The following is a 17,921-nucleotide window of genomic DNA, read 5'->3' as shown; positions in this document are numbered from 1 at the left end:
GCTTTACCACTACTGGTTGACACTGGCATCCGCACTTCGGCGCATGAGGTGGAAACAGGTGTGTGGAAACACCTGTAACGGACTAGAACTACTACTCCCTGACGCCCTCATGAGTTGGATCACAGGGACTGCAGAAAAGGACTTGAAACTCAACACATAAACTGTATTGAACTGAATAACTTTTTTTTTTTTAAATCAGATTTTTTCTTTTTATTATTTTGGATTAAAGCAAATACAATTCTAGCTGTGATAAAAATAATTAAACTTTAATCTAATTGAATGTAGATATGTATCCAATTTGTCTTTTTGTTTGTTTGTTTTTTGTTTGTTTTGTTTTTGGTTTTTTGTAACTGCAATTAAGCTGTTGACCAGAAGGGGCAGCATTGTATTACCATAGCAACGAAATCGAACCTCCAGTCACACAAAGAAGAACACCGCCAATAAAACGATCCAGAAGAAGAAGACAAAGAAGACGGGCAGTTGATCCTAGGCAACTGTCTTTATTTACAACACCCGGTAAGCGATTCTACTCTGTGAATTTTTTAGGAGTTTTGTAAATAGTATAGGAATGTTTTTATGTTCATGTAGGTAGGGAAGAAACAACGTTGCTCTATTATTTCCTGTCTAAAGGTTTGTCGTTGTAAGGAGATGCTTTAGGAAAGAAGAGTTCGATGAAAATGCTTAACTTACTAAGCTAATCATGCGTAATGTACCTTCACCTTGACGTGGTGCCTCACACGAGTGACTAAAATATATAAAGATATTTTTTCCATTTTGGTTAAAAAGAGAGTACTTGAGAGAAATGACGTAGTTGTATATAGCTGGTAAGTTTTTGTCTCACAGCCAAACAACTTAAAAATTCAGCAATTCAAGAGTTCCCTGCTTATCTAGTAGTACAACATGTTTCTCGTGGCTTTCAATAGTCCAATTGACAAAGTATGACACTATCTTTGCTTAGTTCAATAGTTAATGAAGGAAGAGGAGCTGGATTAGAGTTAGTCAGCAGTCGAAGGATTAAGCATTATAATTAATGCTATGCATAACTATAAAATTACAGTCAAAACCAGGAATGCTGATCTAAAGGACAAACTTTGTTTCTTCAAAGCAACTTTTGATAAACGTTGCTCTGGTTTTTGACACTATAATAAAAACAAGGAATGTGTGAAAGTATTTTTTGTTCTAACCATCTCTTCATTTCTGTCTGCAGGAATGTTTCTCCACCTTTTAACTTCCTCCCTTCCCCTAATGGCTCCCCATTCCCACCATTTTCCTGAACTCTTTCATTACTGACTTTTCCTCATCATCACTGCGAGGGAGCTTAAATTAGCAGCAGTTATGGTGGATGTCAGTAAATGGCCCCTGTTCTCGCTGCTGAGCAGCGAGAAGCGAGCTATGGTCCGTCAGGCCTGTGTGTTTGGGACATCAGCGAACGAAGCCATCTACGTCACTCAAGAAAATGACGTGAGCACAAACCGATTTAAGTCACACACACACAAGAGGGTATACAGTGTCATTTGAAGGTATTTGCATGTCTTGAACTTTCTCCACACCTTACCACAAACTTCAATGTATTCTATTGTGATTTTTATGACATGGACCAGGTGTCTGTGTTTTATAAAAGGCTGGCCATTGTTAAAAAGAAGTCCTGTTTGTCGTTTGCAAACAAAGCCAGCATGTGGTAGAAGGTGCTCTGTTTACGAGACCAAATGAGGCCTTGTGCTTGCATGCAAAATGCTACGTGGGGCAGAAAATGAACACTGCACATATCCCTGAACGTCGTGGCAGCTGCAGGTATACTTGCTCTTCAACAGGGATAATCCTGAAGGAAAAGCTTTCCAAATTGCCAGTAGGTGTGGAGGAAGCTACTTGAAGTTGCAGTGTTGCATCTAAATGAGGCTATTATGTGAAATGCACAAATTTTCTTAAATTTTTTGCATAATTTTTTTTTTTTTTTAGGTGTATGTATTTGGTCTAAACTGCAGTGGCTGCCTTGGGACAGGTGACAGTGTGAGCACCATTGTGCCAAAGAAACTGGACTTCCTGCAGGGAAAGAAGATCGTCAGCCTCAGCTACGGCAGTGGACCTCATGTCCTGTTGGCTTCAGAAGGCAGGTTATTACACTCATTTAGTATGTACACAGGAAGTCTGTTTTGCTCCTCTAGCGGTTGTTAAATGCTAAAGTCTCCTAATTTAAGTTTAAATCTTATGTCATGTGACTTTTAGAATCTGTGTTATTCTGGGGAATAACGTAAACATGTGAAATGTCTCAGTAGTTTAACGATATGCAAAACACCATGAAGATTCATTTTCAATTGAGGGTTTTTTTTTTTTTTTTTTCCTATCAAAACTGGAATTTTTCCTTTACGGTTCTGTAAATACTGCAGTTGTCTCTGTTGCTTGTGTAATTTTTTTTTTTTACTTTTTCCACCCACTTAACTTTCCATTAATGTACACTGATACTGCACTCCCTCACAGCCTCAGCACATCAAGCAGAAGGGCGTTGGCTTGAGTATAAGCTTGTGAAGAGATATTTGATCATGGTTTTTAGTTTGGTGTGGCTTGAAGGCAAACATGCTTGGGATTTAATCACCCATAACAAACAAATCATAACACTTTAAACTAGCTTGCAGCTAATTAAACTCACTTTGGTTTTCATGCTGTTTGTGTTTGTAACTTCTAAAATCAGACAAGTAAAGGATGTATATCTGTTGCCATCTCTCAGATGGACAGCTGTTTGCCTGGGGTCATAACGGTTACAGTCAGCTGGGGAATGGCACGACCAACCCGGGATTTTCAGCCGTGGCAATCACGGCAAACCTACAGAACAAGAAAGTGATGGAGGTGGCATGCGGCTCGCATCATTCTCTGGCTCTCACTCACGATGGAGAGGTAGGAGTTATTTTTATTATCACCTTGCCTGTTATTGGTAATGTACACCATATATCAGGAGACAAAAAACATGAGATTGCCTCATTCAAAAATTAAGGGCAGGGTGATGATGGAATCAGTCGAATTATATTAATATTTAGTCATCTTGAGGCCCAAAACGGTACATTATGCATATGTTTTTTGAGTCTCAATAATTACAGTCTCAAACATTACTACCCTCCCTGCAGGTGTTTGCATGGGGTTATAACAACTGTGGCCAGGTGGGTTCAGGCTCCACAGCCAACCAGCCGTACCCAAGGAAAGTCTGCAGCAGCCTGCAGGGCAAGACTGCAGTGAGCATCACATGTGGACAAGCATCCTCCATGGCTCTAGTTGACAATGGAGAGGTGATGATGCTGTGTTTAATCTTTTTGTTGTCTTAAGCCTTCTAAGAGCCTGGACTTGATGCAGTGTTTTTGTACTTTTAGATTTACGGTTGGGGCTACAATGGAAACGGGCAGCTTGGAACTGGGAACAATAGTAATCAGCTTTCTCCTTGTCGCCTTACTACGCTTCAAGGGTTTTGCATTCAACAAGTAAGAACTTTCTAACTTGCTGTATAGCTTTAAAGTAATCATGGTTTACAATTGTCTAACTGCGTTGGTTGACTGCCAAATTCAACTCCAACAGCTCTTTACCTGCTGTCCAGATTGTTTCAGGATATGGACACTGCTTGGCCCTAACGGATGAAGGACTACTGTATGCCTGGGGAGCAAATGCTTATGGTCAACTAGGAACTGGCAATAAGAACAACCACCTCAGTCCTGTGCAAATCATGGCTGACAAAGAGAGGTAAAGTGGAAGGGAACACATTTGAAACTAAAAGTTCTATTTCCTTTTGGGATTTAGCCTCCCTGCTTCCTGTCTTTGTTTCAACCTTCTCGACTTCAACTTCCACAGAAAGCTAGAAGTAGTCGGCACTTGGCAAAATTTTCCTTTTCATACGCAATGGCTTCAGGGCAGATGCCCATCATGTGTTTCTGTGCTGTGTATAAATAACTCCGTAATCCTGTAGGGTTGTAGAGATTGCAGCATGCCACTCGACACACACATCAGCAGCCAAGACTTCAAGCGGCCAGGTACGTCTGATTTTTATCTTTGCAATATTTGTATATGGACAGAATTGTTCAGGAAACTTTTTTTTTCCCCACATTTCTTGTTAAAATGATTTGTTTTAATGATTTATTTAAAACTTCAAACATCTACCTCAGAGATTTTGACAGGGAAAATGTCAAAAAGGATAAAATGTTAATGCTTTTCAAAGTCAAGCTAACCAGAATGAAACTGAAAGTTAGTCGGATCTAGACAATTAATTCAGTCTAGTACTTATCAAAGTTTAACAACGAAGCAAGATAAATCTTAAAGGTAATCATTCAAGTTTATAGCAAGTCAAACTAAGAATCAGGTTCAAACCACCCTTAATTGGTCAGCAACAAAAAAATATAAAAATCTAAATAAATGAAGGATGATCACTTCAGACATGGCCACAGCACTGCAAATATCTTACTTTACAGCGTGCATCATTAGCTCTTCCTTGGCTTTACCTCCAAATGGTTGTGTATTAAAATGCTAATTCATATACCTGCTTTCCCAGGTGTACATGTGGGGTCAGTGCCGAGGCCAGTTGATCTCACGTCCTCGCCTCACCCACCTCAGCAGCACGGATGATGTGTTCGCCTGCTTTGCTACGCCCCCAGTGACGTGGCGCCTCGTGTCAATGGGTGAGAAAAAGAAAACGATATGGACAAACTCAGTCACAGCGCCCTCCACAACTTTTCCCCACCCCTGGTAAAGACGCATAAGAAAACATGAACTAAATCGGTCTTTTATAGCGATAACATATTCTTATACTGAAAATTTGAGAGGAAAAAAAATCCAGGTTTTCTTTATTTAGAAACCCACAATTATTCGCACCCCTGCTGTTAACTGGAAATGAATAAGGGTGGAAGAAATCTGATGAGAATTTGCCATTGCCATCAAAGATGCATTTATTTTAAGGTTTCTTACTCGTCTTTATCAGGTATGAAAATAAATATTAAGTGTACTGTATTCACTAAATATCCAATAAAATGAACACCATTGAACTGGCTCATTATTTCAGAATACGATGACTTCAAGACGATTTCCCAGGCTCTCAGGGAAGAGTTTGACTGTCCAGACACCTCTGACCTTAAGTTCAGCGTTGATGGAAAATACATTTATGTTCACAAAGCTGTCCTGAAGATCAGGTTTGTTTATTTCTGTCTGGGAATGAAACTGAATTTGAACGTTTGAGCTTCTCTGTTGCCTAATTGTCCAGAGCGCCGTTTGAAGAAGGGCACACAAGTACCACATAAAAAAATAACTAATCATAAACATCTGACTTTTATCCTTTCACAAGTACTCTACCTTCTCCTCAGCATAAATGAAGGTGTTTTGTGTGCTGTTAGGTGTGAGCATTTCCGCTTGATGTTTCGCTCCCAGTGGACAGAAGATCAACAGGAAGTGATCGAGATCGGCCAGTTCTCGTATCCCGTCTACAGATCCTTCCTGCAGTTTCTCTACACAGATGCTGTCGATCTGCCACCCGAGGACGCCATTGGTAAGACGGAATACACGTTTTCCAAACATGTCTGATAATCTTTGCATTTAGGCTGATGCTTTTTGTAATGTTTCTGTCTTTGGTTCAGGCTTGTTGGATCTGGCTACGTCTTACTGTGAAAACCACCTGAAACGTCTGTGTCAGCAGATAATCAAGAGGGGAATCACTGTAGAAAACGCCTTCACCCTGCTGTCTGCAGCAATTCAATATGACGCAGAGGTAATGCTATTTGGAGAATTGCTCCCTATTGTAAACACTTTGTACTCCTTAATACCATATCTGATCGAATCTAATGTTTAACACATGATCATCTAAAGGACATTTTAACATGACTAGAAAATTTAAAAATGTTCATGCCTTTAAAGATTTTTACATTTTGTCACGCAAAATTGTTAAAAATAGTCGTTTCTACACATGCAAAGCTGGTGGAGACAAGATTTGCAAATGTAATTGTATTAAAAGGTTTTCCTGCAAAGTATTGACTTAAAGGGACTGAAAAAATGTATGTTAAACCACTTCCTAAGTATGTGCTACTCTGTTATGACATTCCAATAAAATAAGTTAAGTTGGTGGCGAGAAAACTTGCATTTCTCCAATTAGTGTGCACTTAAACAGATGCATGAGTAATGTCATCCTAAACATTACGGTACTTATAATTTGCTCTGATTCATTTCACTTTACTGTTCCGTACCACTCTTGGATCTAATCATGCTTGTTTTATTTTGTTTTCCAGGATCTTGAAGAATTTTGCTTTAAGTTTTGTGTAAACCACATGACTCAGGTGACTCAGACCACAGCTTTCTGGGAAGTAGACGGAGCCATGCTCAAAGAGTTTATCAGCCGAGCCAGCCGCTGCGGAGCCTTCAAAAACTGAGCGCTGTTGCTCTTGCTTTCTCACACTTTACACGCAGGTGTGCTGCAGGTTCAGCACGCCATATTGAGCTGATGGTAGTTGCCTACGGATTTTAAATCGGCACTTTGGCCAATTCCTGTGGAGTCATTTTGAATGTTCACAAATATGAACATCTACATGCTGCATGTGCTTTCTAGTGCAGTTTTCTTAACCAGTTCTTACATTCCACTTTATTTAACTGCACAATGCACGTGAGGAACCGAAAGGCAGGAACGACTGGCTGGTAGCACTGTTGTGCAGCTCATCTTTGTGCTGCATTCGCAGCTCCAGGTTAAGCCACATTTGAAGTTTTAAATTATATCATCTATTCAAGTCATTTAGATTAGTGCAGGTCATTTGGTTGATTGTTACTGTTTAAGATATTTTAAGTTCAAAACGACTGTTGTTGGACTTTGCTCTGTAGCGCCTGCATTATTAAGTCAAACTTGCTTTTTAAAGAGATTTGAGTGTTTACTTTTAAGGACGTTGTGCGCTGTTGCACTTCTCTAAGCTTCCTTGTTTTTCTGCCAGTGTATATGTTTTGAAATTGATTTAAAGCAATATTTGACATAACTTAATACTTAGGTTTATTACTGTATTCATAAAGTTACCAAAGATGGAATAGGAATCCTGCTGCCTGGGTGTGCTTGACAAAAATAAATGTTATTGACCAAATTAGTCTGCAGGAGGACAAAGGAAGATCTGTTTCAGTTTCATTTTCTCAATGTTATGAAATGATCTTTATTTGGAAGGAATTTGATCTTGGATCTTAGTTTATGTTCTGTTTAGGGACTGTTTCAGATCTAGTAAAGCAGGTCAATGGGCAGTTAAAATGATGAGGTTGAGGTTTACAGTTTTTATTTTTTGTCTTGTATAAATATGGAGATTGAAACTGAAGATGTGATGGTTTTCCTTAACATGCATTTTTATATTTTTGTGTTTGTTTTTCTTAAGCTCATCTTTGCAAACTTAAACACAACTCTAAAATCCTTGAGTTGATTTGCTGTTAAATACTTGCAATGATTTTTGCTTTTTTATATCTAGTTTTAAGATGCTCTTTGTCTGAATAAATAAATACCTTGAAATAAGCAATGCTGGAGTTTTTGACTAACACACTTTTTGTGACATGGGCCAAAAAATGGTTAAGCTAAAATTCCACAAAAAATGTCCAGGGGCTGGAAATGGCCCCCAGGCCACACTTGTACAAAGGGAGGTACACTTGCAATTTTACATCCTTTTTTTTTTTTTAAGGGCCTGCTTCTTGTCATAATAAAAACATGACATTTTAATTTGTATTTTTGCTAAAACACAAATGTCAGGATAAATGTGAAGGTTACAAAAAGTGTCCACACCCTTGAACTAATGATACTGAATCACCTTTTAATTCAGCTCCAACATTTGATCTGTGGCTAATACCAATCCACTCTAAAATTCAGTTTCTTTGAAACTGATTCTAAATAAGAATTTATTGCAATTGCTAGCATCAGTTGGAACGGGTGTATGATTGGATTGAACCGAGTTGACTTTTTGTTGTAAAAAATTAAGTTAAAAGCCGGCGGAACTGCTTACGTGGGATTCGGTCAGCCTAAGGACGAACATCCGGGAAGTTTGCGGAAGTAGACCAAATTAGTCAAGTTAGGAAAAATCAACCGCAAAGTGCTACTAATCGTCGCACAAAAATAAGATGTTGACTTTTGCGTTGGTGGGTTATTTGAACTGGAATTAAGTTTTCTGGGCAAATTTAACTTTAATCTAACTTCTGATGTTTGTACTCCATTGGAGAAAAGTTTTAAATATAACTACGGTTGTTAGCGGTAACAGTTGCCAATTACAGCTCTTATTGTGAAAGAAGCTACCAGAATCGGTGCTGGTCCGTCTTGTAAGCTTTAAACAGGGTCAATGTTTATACCCTAAGTAGTCTTCCTCTTATCGTATCTGCGATTGAAACGAAATATATCTACTGCTCCCTGGTTTACTTTCCGAATGGATGGTACATGGAACCGAACCGAACGGGTCCAGACCGGGCCGGGCCGAGAAACGAAAGACGGCAGCACCCAGACTGACAGCAAGATACAAGGTGAAAGAGGCTTCATGTTTCAGCAGCATAGGTTTCTGTCTTATGCCATGTAACAGCCGGTTTACTACAGATACAGTAGAGTGACACTTAAAGGCAACCACAGCTTTTAAGTGTCCTTCAGTGTAATATAGCAATATTACGCTATAATATTACAGTGCAGTGTTTTTTTGTTTTTGTTTTTTTTTACAGAGTAATACTTCCAAATTAGCTGATTTTGTGTATATAGTCCTTATCAGGACAATATTCTCATTCTATATTGCAAAAAAATCCAAATATTTACTAACAGAATATATAAAAATGCTATAATGACACACCTACTGTGATAAGTTATATCTTAATAATATATTAGTTGTAACAGATTATTAGTGTGAATGCTGTGTTCAGCTTGCTCTTCTAATGCTGCCTACATCTTTTGGTATTCATAACATTTATACTTTTTTATAATCAGTTATTTTATGGATTTTTCATCCCCACTGAAATGAGTGGAAAAACAGGAACATCTTCCTCCTGTGACAGAATTAGAATTAAATATAAAATGTAATTTGTGTTTTACAGATGATGTTTCATCTCCTGTCTAGCTAGGTACAATGAATCACCCAGTTTTGGGACTGTCAGGGAGGAAACAAGACAGAGGCCATTTTTAAAAAAAACTTTTAACACCTGGAAATTACTTCTTATATTTCTGCAAGTCTTCCACAGTTGACTTCGAACGCTTTTGCTGTTTTCAGTGAAAACATTCAGCATTCACACTTTGCATTTTCACAGGAAATGCAACATTTCTAGTTTTAATTGTCTTTTGGTTATGTCTCAGTCAGCTTTGCACATTTTACCAGCAGTGTTAAAGAATTGCAGTGATAACTCGTCCCAGTATTGTTTTTATAAATGTGTGGTGTCATCACCAAGGTCACGACCCCAAGTTGTCAAAGGTGAACCTGTTTACCTTGTTGAGCTTGTGGATGGAGGTATTCCCCCGGGATCAACCTGAGGACAGTGAACGCAGTCAGGTCAGTGTAAAAGCTGCACAAAGGCAGATGCTTTGAACAGTGATGTGCACACACCAGAGCGATAGGGACATTTTTAATGCCTGTTCTCCATTTCAGATCCGTGGGACTGGTCTGGTGGTGGTACATCAAGGGAAAGTCTTGGGACTCCACTGTTCTGGAGTCGACCTTCACGCAGCACAAGCAGCCATCATTCAGCACGGTGCAAAACTGGCCGGCTGTCAGCTCTACTTCTCCAGGAGACCTTGTGCCACTTGCCTTAAGATGATCATAAATGGTGAGAAAGACAGTTGAGACTGATTAATATAGACTAACATTTTCTCAAAATTGAACAGTTTAATATATTCCCATACATTGTAATAATGGATTAAAATATATACTGTCTAGTTGAGTAAAACAGATGAGTAAAACATACATATATAAATCCAAGGAAGTGCAGCTGACTTTACTACAGTTCAGTTCTTTTTACTACAGTTCCCTCTCATTAGCAAGTATCAAAAACATGCAATTATTTTCCTTCATGTTCAATTCAGAAATAATTTATTCATACCAAAGGGAAATTACATTTTGTCATCCAAGTATCTTCATAGAGTCGCTCTGGACTGGAAGGATCTCCAGTAGCAGACAGGCTTGCAGCAATTTAAAGAGGCCTCTGACTGAAGACAGTTGCCGTCAGTCTAATGACATCCTAACAGCTCATTACACAGAGCAGAGACTACTCCACAGTAACATATTCTGAATGACATCAATTATAAAAGTCTACAAAAATAAATTCTAGAGCGAGCAAGGACAGAATAATCAAAATCAAACATAAATCAAACATAAATGTATCAATATACCCATTAATGGTTGCAATTTGGGAAGACATAGCAACACAACAAATAAATAAATGCTGGAGCTTATGAGGAGATGAAGTCAATCAGACCCAGGACTTTTCTCTTTGGGAAAGAAAAACTAAAGTAGAAAAAAAAAAACTTAAGTAGATAAAGATAATGGTAGGAGTAGCTGTGTCAATAGTTTCTTCCAGGAAATAAAGCAACAGAAAACACATTACTATGTCAGAAGAACTTTCCATTAAAGAGAAAACAAAAGGTAGCACAATTGAAACAATAACTATGGGAGTGGTTTAGACACAGTCAATCAGAAGAATGCTTTCTGCGGAAAAGAAAACTAAGGAAGTGTATAATTAAGGGCAGCAATAATTGCAGATACTGCATTTTAATGGGCTTTCTGTTTCATTTATCTGCCATAGATGTAGTTTCTCTTTTCATTTCTGTCAAATTTCAAACCACTACCCAGATGAAAACACAACATATTTGTTACATTAAATAACAGATACATGAGAGCAATAAAAATAGCAAACAACAGTTTTCATTCATCTATCCTGCAATTATCATCTGAAGACGTTACTTTATTGTGTCAGGATTTGAAGAGGGTTGTCTTAGTAGTTTAATCTACATCAACGTTATCTCTACGCTGCCTTTTATTAGGGACTATTGTAGGCCGGCAACACGCTGAACTTTGGAATTGTCTCTGCGCTTTTTCTCTCCCTCAGCTGGAGTCAGTCAGATCTCCTTTTGGCCCGGGGATCCGGAGATCAGCATGCTGAGGTCCATGTCTTCAACCCAAACAAACGCCAGCAGCACGTCGCTCTCTGTGATGGAAGACGTTGTGCTGGACGCAGTTGCAGTAGAGAAGCTGAAGTCCAACAGCCGTCCTCACATCTGCGTGCTGCTGCAGCCGCTGGCGCCTGGCCTGCTGCAGTTTGTTGAGGAGACATCCAGGGAGAGCGATTTCATGAAGAGGATGACCGAGGATGACCTAGGAATGAATGAACAGGACCTGTTCAACAGGTAAACTCATCATACATCAAATGTATATATACATATACATCTTGTATGTATATACAATGTAGATTCTGCACAGTTCAACTAGTTGCAAATGTTTGGGCAGGATTAATGCAAAAAGTACCAGTCAGAAAAGACTTACAAAAATTCTCCACATAATTTATTTACTATAAGATACTGAAGACTTTGAATAATAATTGAAGTAAACAATCCTGCCAAAATTAGCATGAAATATAGAAATAAAATAATTTCTTTCATTTTTATTTCTATACTTACTGGCATTTTCGTCCATAAACATTTGCTTCCTAAAAACACGAAACATCCAGACTTGCCTACAATCTTCCAAAACCTCAGGAGAAATTTTTTTCCAGCCTGATGAAAGTGATCTTAAAGATTTGTGCATTAATTTAAAAAAATATTATATATTAGTCTTATTTTATCACATTCCAACAACCTGACATTTGTCAAGGATGCATTAACAATTAAAAACTGGCAAGTATACCAATAAAGAGTTTTACTTTCATTTTAGCTGCTATTTTTCTTTTTTGTTATTATTGTTTCTGATAAATTAAATGTAAAGACTGAAGTGATGCTTGTTTTTCATGAGTGGTTATCAGACACCGCCAGGCATCTGAACATCCCATCTAAATGACAAGGACACTGTAAAAAAAAAAAAAAGAAAAAAAAAAAATCACAGGCTGGACTCTGTTTCATTTACACAAAATTTGATGTTTTAATGTTTAAAACACTAAATTTGTTTTCAGACAACGTCTAAGACACTTCAGGGAATTTTCCAGACAGTTCTTGGTTGGAACATCCCAGCAACACAAGGAGATTTTGATCCAAATGGGCCTGGAGAACCTGTGTGTGGAGCCCTACTTCTCCAACCTGAGGAACAACATGGCGGCGTTGGTGGAGATTCTGGCTGCTGTGGCTGCTGGGCTCCCTCAAAACCAATATGGCTTCTACAGGTTGGGAACTTATTTATTTTCACCAAAAACTAGGTTCTTAAGTTGCTGGGGGGGTTTTGTTGTTGTTATTGATAATAGTTTTTGTGATTCAGCGAAAACTGTGCAACAACGCCTCCTCATCCAGGGGCCGTGTCTCAAGAGGTGGCTCGCCACTGCATCATCCAGGCCAGGCTACTGGCATACAGGACAGGTTGGTTTGATGGCGCTAAAGAAAACAACTCAGAGCACAGAGGGATTTAGAGAAGATCATCCTATTATATATAAAAGTAGTATTAACAACTTAACTTAGAATATAACTATAGAGGAGGGATGCTAAACATGTAATCACATGGGCCAAAATCATCAAAATTATGGACCAAAAAAAGGCATATTTTTTAAAAATTAAAATCTCCAGAAATGTGATTTTATTTTAGCTATGTGACAATAAACTGAGCCTCAACTATTTTAATTAAGCAAATATAAATAGTCAGATTTTTTTTTTTTTTGGAACAGGATTGTTGAGACAAATTTCCTTATTAAATGAGAGGCTTTCAGTCAATTTGCATATCATTTTGGGCTTGACTAAAGAAAACCGGAAAAAAAAATATTTTGTCTATTCTCGGCAATAAAAACATGATGTAGGTCAGTCTTCATTTGATTATTTAGCCAAGTTTTAATACGTTAATTAAAATTATATTTGGGTGCCTCAAGGTATACTTTTAATGAGTAGATGTGGTCATATTTACCATGAAAACAGAAGGAGATTGGCTAAATGGTTGGAAAATAAGACCTTGGTCATTATTGATGAGCAAGAGTTCTTAAAATAAAGAAACTATCACACAGATAATAGAATTTTACACAATTTCATTTTCTGTCCTTTATTGTACAAACAAGAGATTAAGTGTTATGAAATCATAGTTTCCTTACTAAATTGCTGTGTCCAACAGGGTCCCCTGCTGGTTGCACATGGTACAGCTTCCTTCTTGGATTTCCATAAGCTTTAAGCCATAATGATCTAAAGCAACAAAAATATATCACTCTGTGTGACAAGTCTATATATTATACATATTCAACTTTTTTATTCAAGTTCTGACGTAAACAAACATTTCCATTAAATTCTGCTTTATTACCTCTATTATTTTAAACACACAAATTGATTGAAGTCCTTTGGTGTTAAGATATTCATGCAAGCTTGCAGGATACATTTCTAAAACAACATGATTAGGACATGGTTATGCTACAGTGTTGATGTCTGACTGGTCTATTTTTCACCATTTTTTTCTTTTCTTTTTGTTGTTTTTTGCCATCGTCGTTCCAGAGGATCCAAAAGTGGGAGTGGGTGCTGTTATCTGGGCAAGAGGGCGGTCGGTAAGAGCTCCGTAATTCTTTTTATTTCAACATACAGCATTAGACTCTACAATAAAACTTTACCACACTTTTGTGTGATGGGAACTCTAAATTGGAATTAATTATTATTTAATTGTTTTTTTGTTCAGTTTTTACAGTTCATAGTGCAATGGTATGAAGCAGATAATTCAAGTGTCCTGACTAATTCTTGAGTGATTGCTATGTCGTGTTCTAGCAGGTGGCGACCTTATACTGAATTTCAATCTGTCTGTAAACCAGTTCCTAAAAATAAGGGATACTCCAATCACAAATATATATATATATATATATATATATATATATATATATATATATATATATATATATCTTGACCTCCCTCATCTCAGGCTGGCTGTCGAGGAACAGGCTGCCTGGATTTGGTGGGTTGCGGATACAATGCCTACCCTGCAGGCTCAGAGTACGCAGAGTACCCCCAAATGGACTGTACACAGGAGGACCGTCAGAGACGCAAATACAGATACATCATCCACGCAGAACAGAACGCCCTCACCTTCAGGTCAGCTCGTTTAACAACACCTGCCTGTCAAGTCTCATTTGTCTCTCTTGACTGACGGATGTCTCCTCTGTCTGTGTTTTCAGGACGCGAGACGTCAAACCAGAGGAGCTAACCATGATGTTTCTGACCAAATGTCCGTGTGACGAGTGTATCCCTTTGATAAGAGGGGCTGGAATTACACACATCTACACCTCAGACCAGGACAGGGACAAAGACAAGGGGGACATTTCCTACCTGAGATTCAGCACCCTGGAGGACATCAGAAAGTTTGTTGTAAGTTAGCATCAGAGAGAATTAATATTTATTTTTCCAACACAAGCATGATTGACAGCACTAAGGCCCACCTCCTGGTTCTGATTGGTTGTTTCTGACTGAGTGGTGTATGTGCAGTTAGTGCAAGGAGATTTTTCACAGATTATCTTTTCTGTCACAATATGTACAAAACTATTTTTCATACTGTCGCTTTAAGGAGTAAAGTAAGAGATGTTTATTTTCTCACAGTGGCAAAGGAACCCTTCTATTCCTCCTGAACCGTCTTCTCATGTCGCAAGTAAGTTACAGCTCTCTGTCCTTGTGCTTTTATTCTCTTTAACTGCGTTTTATGTTTTTACGTGAAACACTGTGACCACGTCGTTTCTCTAGATGGTTGTATTCGGAAGCACAGCCGGCAGACTGAGCAGGAGTACGGAAATAAGAAGCTGTGCACCGAGAACACTAAGAGTTTGCCTTCTGGCAGCTGAACGTTCGTAAAGGATGGACTGGCCTGTTCATGAGCTCAACTCCACAGACGTTATACGAGGGGCGAATAATTTGCTGATGGTAAAATCTGCACTACTACAAAAAGTATTTCTTCCTCTACAGATTTCATGTTTCTTGCTTTGTTTGTCACACTTCAATGTTTCAGATCATATCAAGCTAAGATAACATCTACCACCACCAGGTTTGGTAGTCCACTGAAAATATCCTCTTTTTTTTTTTCTCATCAGCCCGCAAAATATTTTCTCCAAATGGCAAATATTGTTACTTATTTATTTACTTAGGTTATTCCTGTCTAACGTTAAATGCTTCAGTTAAAAATTTTCAGTGTCAAGAAAACAAAAACAGAAGAAACCTGTAAGGGGGCAGATGTACGAACAATTTTACAATTTATTTGAACATCTGGGACAATGTAGTAACCTCAGCAACATGAAGAGTTAGAGTCATAAATGTAAGTGAAATTGGTTTATATTTCCATATGAGAGGACTAAGCTGTTGAGAATGGATGCTAAATGTGGCGAGACTTGTTGACAGAGACTTGACTAAAATTTAAAGGAATGCAGGTTGCACCATTTCCAGATGTTTTTATTTGACAGTTTACTACAGAATATCTAAATACGTTAAGTTTATTTTCTGTTTTAATCCCTTGATGTGTGTATTTTTGTCCGTGGTTCAGACAAAGAAGCTCAGTGTAAACAGATGTGACTTTCAAAGTTTGAAGACACCAGTGACACCAGTTTTGTAACTGAAAAGATAAAAAAGCTTTGTGAAACCAAAGTGCCACATTGATATGTAAAGAAAAATTTGTAAAGAAAGGGATTTCATTGTGATTTGTTTGAACCTTTTTGCCTTTTAGTTCACAACTTGTAAAATTATGTCTTGGTACAAAAAAGTTAATTTTGTTCAAAATGTAAAACTCATTCTGTTGGTTAAAGATTTCAAGCATTTATCTCTTTATATCTCTCCATCTTTAGTTTGATTACTGTGGTTTACAGTTAATGAAAACCCAAAATTCACTTTCTCCCAAAATTAGTCCTCGGGTTTAATCCCCGACCCCTGATTGTCTTCCACTTCTCTTTCTCTTCACCTTCCTGTTACACAGGTAATGAAGATAAAGTAGTTTTATTATTTCTATTTATGCAGTAAGCTTAAAATTATCTTTTCTGGTAAGCCACAAGTCATTGTTGTGCATTCTATAATAATTAACATTTCAAATAAATTGTTAAATTATTTGAAATGTATTCGAATTTTGAATTTTGGGTTTTCTTCAGCTGTAACTCACAAACGGTTTCTGATGCAGGCGACATATGAGAAGGAGGCAGACCAAGCAGGCTCGGTCCACCTCTGATCACAAATAAAAGAAATAAATGCTTAAAATATTTCAATTTGTGTAGAGTTACTCTCAAAAGTCTACACACCATTGTTGAAACTTTTCCCGAGTTGGCTTTTGCGACATTAAAAAGAAAGAAAGAAAAAAAAAAAAACAGGACATGGTATCTAACTTTCTTCAAATACTGTGCTTTAAAAATACAACAAACAAGTACTTTGTCGCAACATTTTTGATTCAGTTAGAGCGTAAAATATATTAGGTATGAGCTGTCCACAGTGAACATCTTCCACAGCCCACTTCAGCTGCTGAAGTGGGCTGTGGAAAATGTTTATGAAGTCTTTCTTTTGTTGAGCTGGATGTATGCTTCGACTCACTCCTGAAAAAATAAATTCCTTCTTCATATTCGATTCTCTAAAGGTTTTTTTATTGGTCGAGTTATCAGTGCCAATTACCTTAACTTTGGGGGATTGGTGATTGGCCGATATGTGAAGCCAATTTTATCCACTGATTTTACCTACCTGAACAAAGGTATAAAAGTTAGCCACCATCCTCTTTTGCTCTGCAGAGAGAGGTTTGACTGACAGACCGGCCCACCAGGTCATGTCTGCACTTTGCACTTAACAGTAGTGACCCTACTATTGCCAACTCAGCAACTTTCTTGCTACATTTGGCGACATTTCAGACAAAAAAAAAAAAAAAAAATTGGTATCGGCCAAAAACAAGATCGGTCATCAGCCAGAAAACTGCAACCAGTGCACCCCAACTTAAGATGGAATACATACACACATATGACATTCTTTGATTAAATTAATTTCTTTTAGTTGCAATTACAATAGTTAAAATGTAATTTATATCAGAAGTCTTTCTCATCTGAGAATGTGGGCTTAGTCTGAGCCTTCAAACAATTTTAATTGGAGAAGTTTTACATAACTTATAAGTTGATGTAAAAGTAATGTTTGTTTTAGATACATAAATTATCATGCTCAGCAACAAAATAATATCGCCAATTACATCTTAGAGTAGCTCATTTGATATATTAATGCAATAGCCATGTAGCCTGATGAAAGAAACTTCTTAGCTAGACAATGTCAAACATTAAGAAGTTAATTGTTATTAAACGTAATCAAACACGCCGTTTTGAACCCCAGTAATATACAGAGCCAACCATGAGAATTAACTAATTTAAAGTTAAAGCTCGGTTTCACACAAATACAAACATTGTAGCGTAAAAGTTTGGTTGTTGAGCTGGACCAGTCAAGGTCGCTATCAAGCTAAGTTTCTATTAGCAGCTCCGCAAATCTTTCTGATAAACATTACGTTACCAAGACACATTCAAACATACCTTTATGTTGGCTTTTTCTATTCTTCATTTCTTTTCTTTCTCCCTGAAGGATTTAGTCCTTTTTTGCGACAAAAAATGGCTAGAAGATAAGTCCTAGAATAGAACAGTGGTGCCCAAAGTTGGTCCTCAAGGTCCTGCATGTTTTAGTTCTCTCCCTGGTTTAACACACCTGGATCAAATGATGGCTCATTAGAAGACCAAAGAAGAACATCGACAGGCTGAGGAGGTTGTTACTACCACCAGAGAGAGAGAAAGACAAAACTAAAACATGCAGAAGATAAGTTTTGCTAACTTACAAAATTAAAAACTTGTTT

At 37.7% G+C, this 17,921-nt stretch overlaps 2 protein-coding genes across 3 annotated transcripts; both read left to right on the top strand.

The window, feature by feature from the left end:
* The first annotated feature begins 370 nt into the window (after positions 1–370).
* Positions 371–7,493, top strand: LOC106950980 (RCC1 and BTB domain-containing protein 1-like). 2 transcript variants are annotated; one of them, XM_015038193.1, is made up of 13 exons: positions 371–516; positions 1,208–1,461; positions 1,957–2,107; positions 2,723–2,889; positions 3,117–3,275; positions 3,357–3,464; positions 3,578–3,720; positions 3,944–4,007; positions 4,523–4,649; positions 5,030–5,156; positions 5,358–5,509; positions 5,598–5,728; positions 6,243–7,493. In XM_015038193.1, the coding sequence occupies exons 2-13, from the start codon at positions 1,336–1,338 to the stop codon at positions 6,381–6,383; spliced, it is 1,596 nt and encodes a 531-aa protein (XP_014893679.1). In that variant the 5' UTR covers positions 371–516; positions 1,208–1,335; the 3' UTR covers positions 6,384–7,493. The 2 variants fall into 2 exon arrangements, with proteins under 2 accessions (XP_014893679.1, XP_014893680.1); XM_015038194.1 differs by lacking the exons at positions 371–516; positions 1,208–1,461 and having other exon boundaries at positions 1,985–2,111.
* Positions 7,494–7,988: 495 nt separating this feature from the next.
* cdadc1 (cytidine and dCMP deaminase domain containing 1) lies at positions 7,989–16,669 on the top strand. The gene is made up of 11 exons (XM_015038191.1): positions 7,989–8,478; positions 9,382–9,482; positions 9,579–9,756; positions 11,035–11,332; positions 12,091–12,297; positions 12,390–12,487; positions 13,595–13,644; positions 14,010–14,179; positions 14,263–14,452; positions 14,681–14,729; positions 14,822–16,669. The coding sequence occupies exons 1-11, from the start codon at positions 8,385–8,387 to the stop codon at positions 14,917–14,919; spliced, it is 1,533 nt and encodes a 510-aa protein (XP_014893677.1). The 5' UTR covers positions 7,989–8,384; the 3' UTR covers positions 14,920–16,669.
* Positions 16,670–17,921: the final 1,252 nt, after the last annotated feature.

The sequence above is a fragment of the Poecilia latipinna genome, unplaced genomic scaffold (assembly GCF_001443285.1).
Source record: "Poecilia latipinna isolate Pla-1442-1.1 unplaced genomic scaffold, P_latipinna-1.0 Scaffold432, whole genome shotgun sequence".
Taxonomy (NCBI): Eukaryota; Metazoa; Chordata; class Actinopteri; order Cyprinodontiformes; family Poeciliidae; genus Poecilia; species Poecilia latipinna.
The sequence above is the reverse complement of the archived record's forward strand: the minus strand, read 5'-3'. Positions and strand labels throughout refer to the sequence as shown.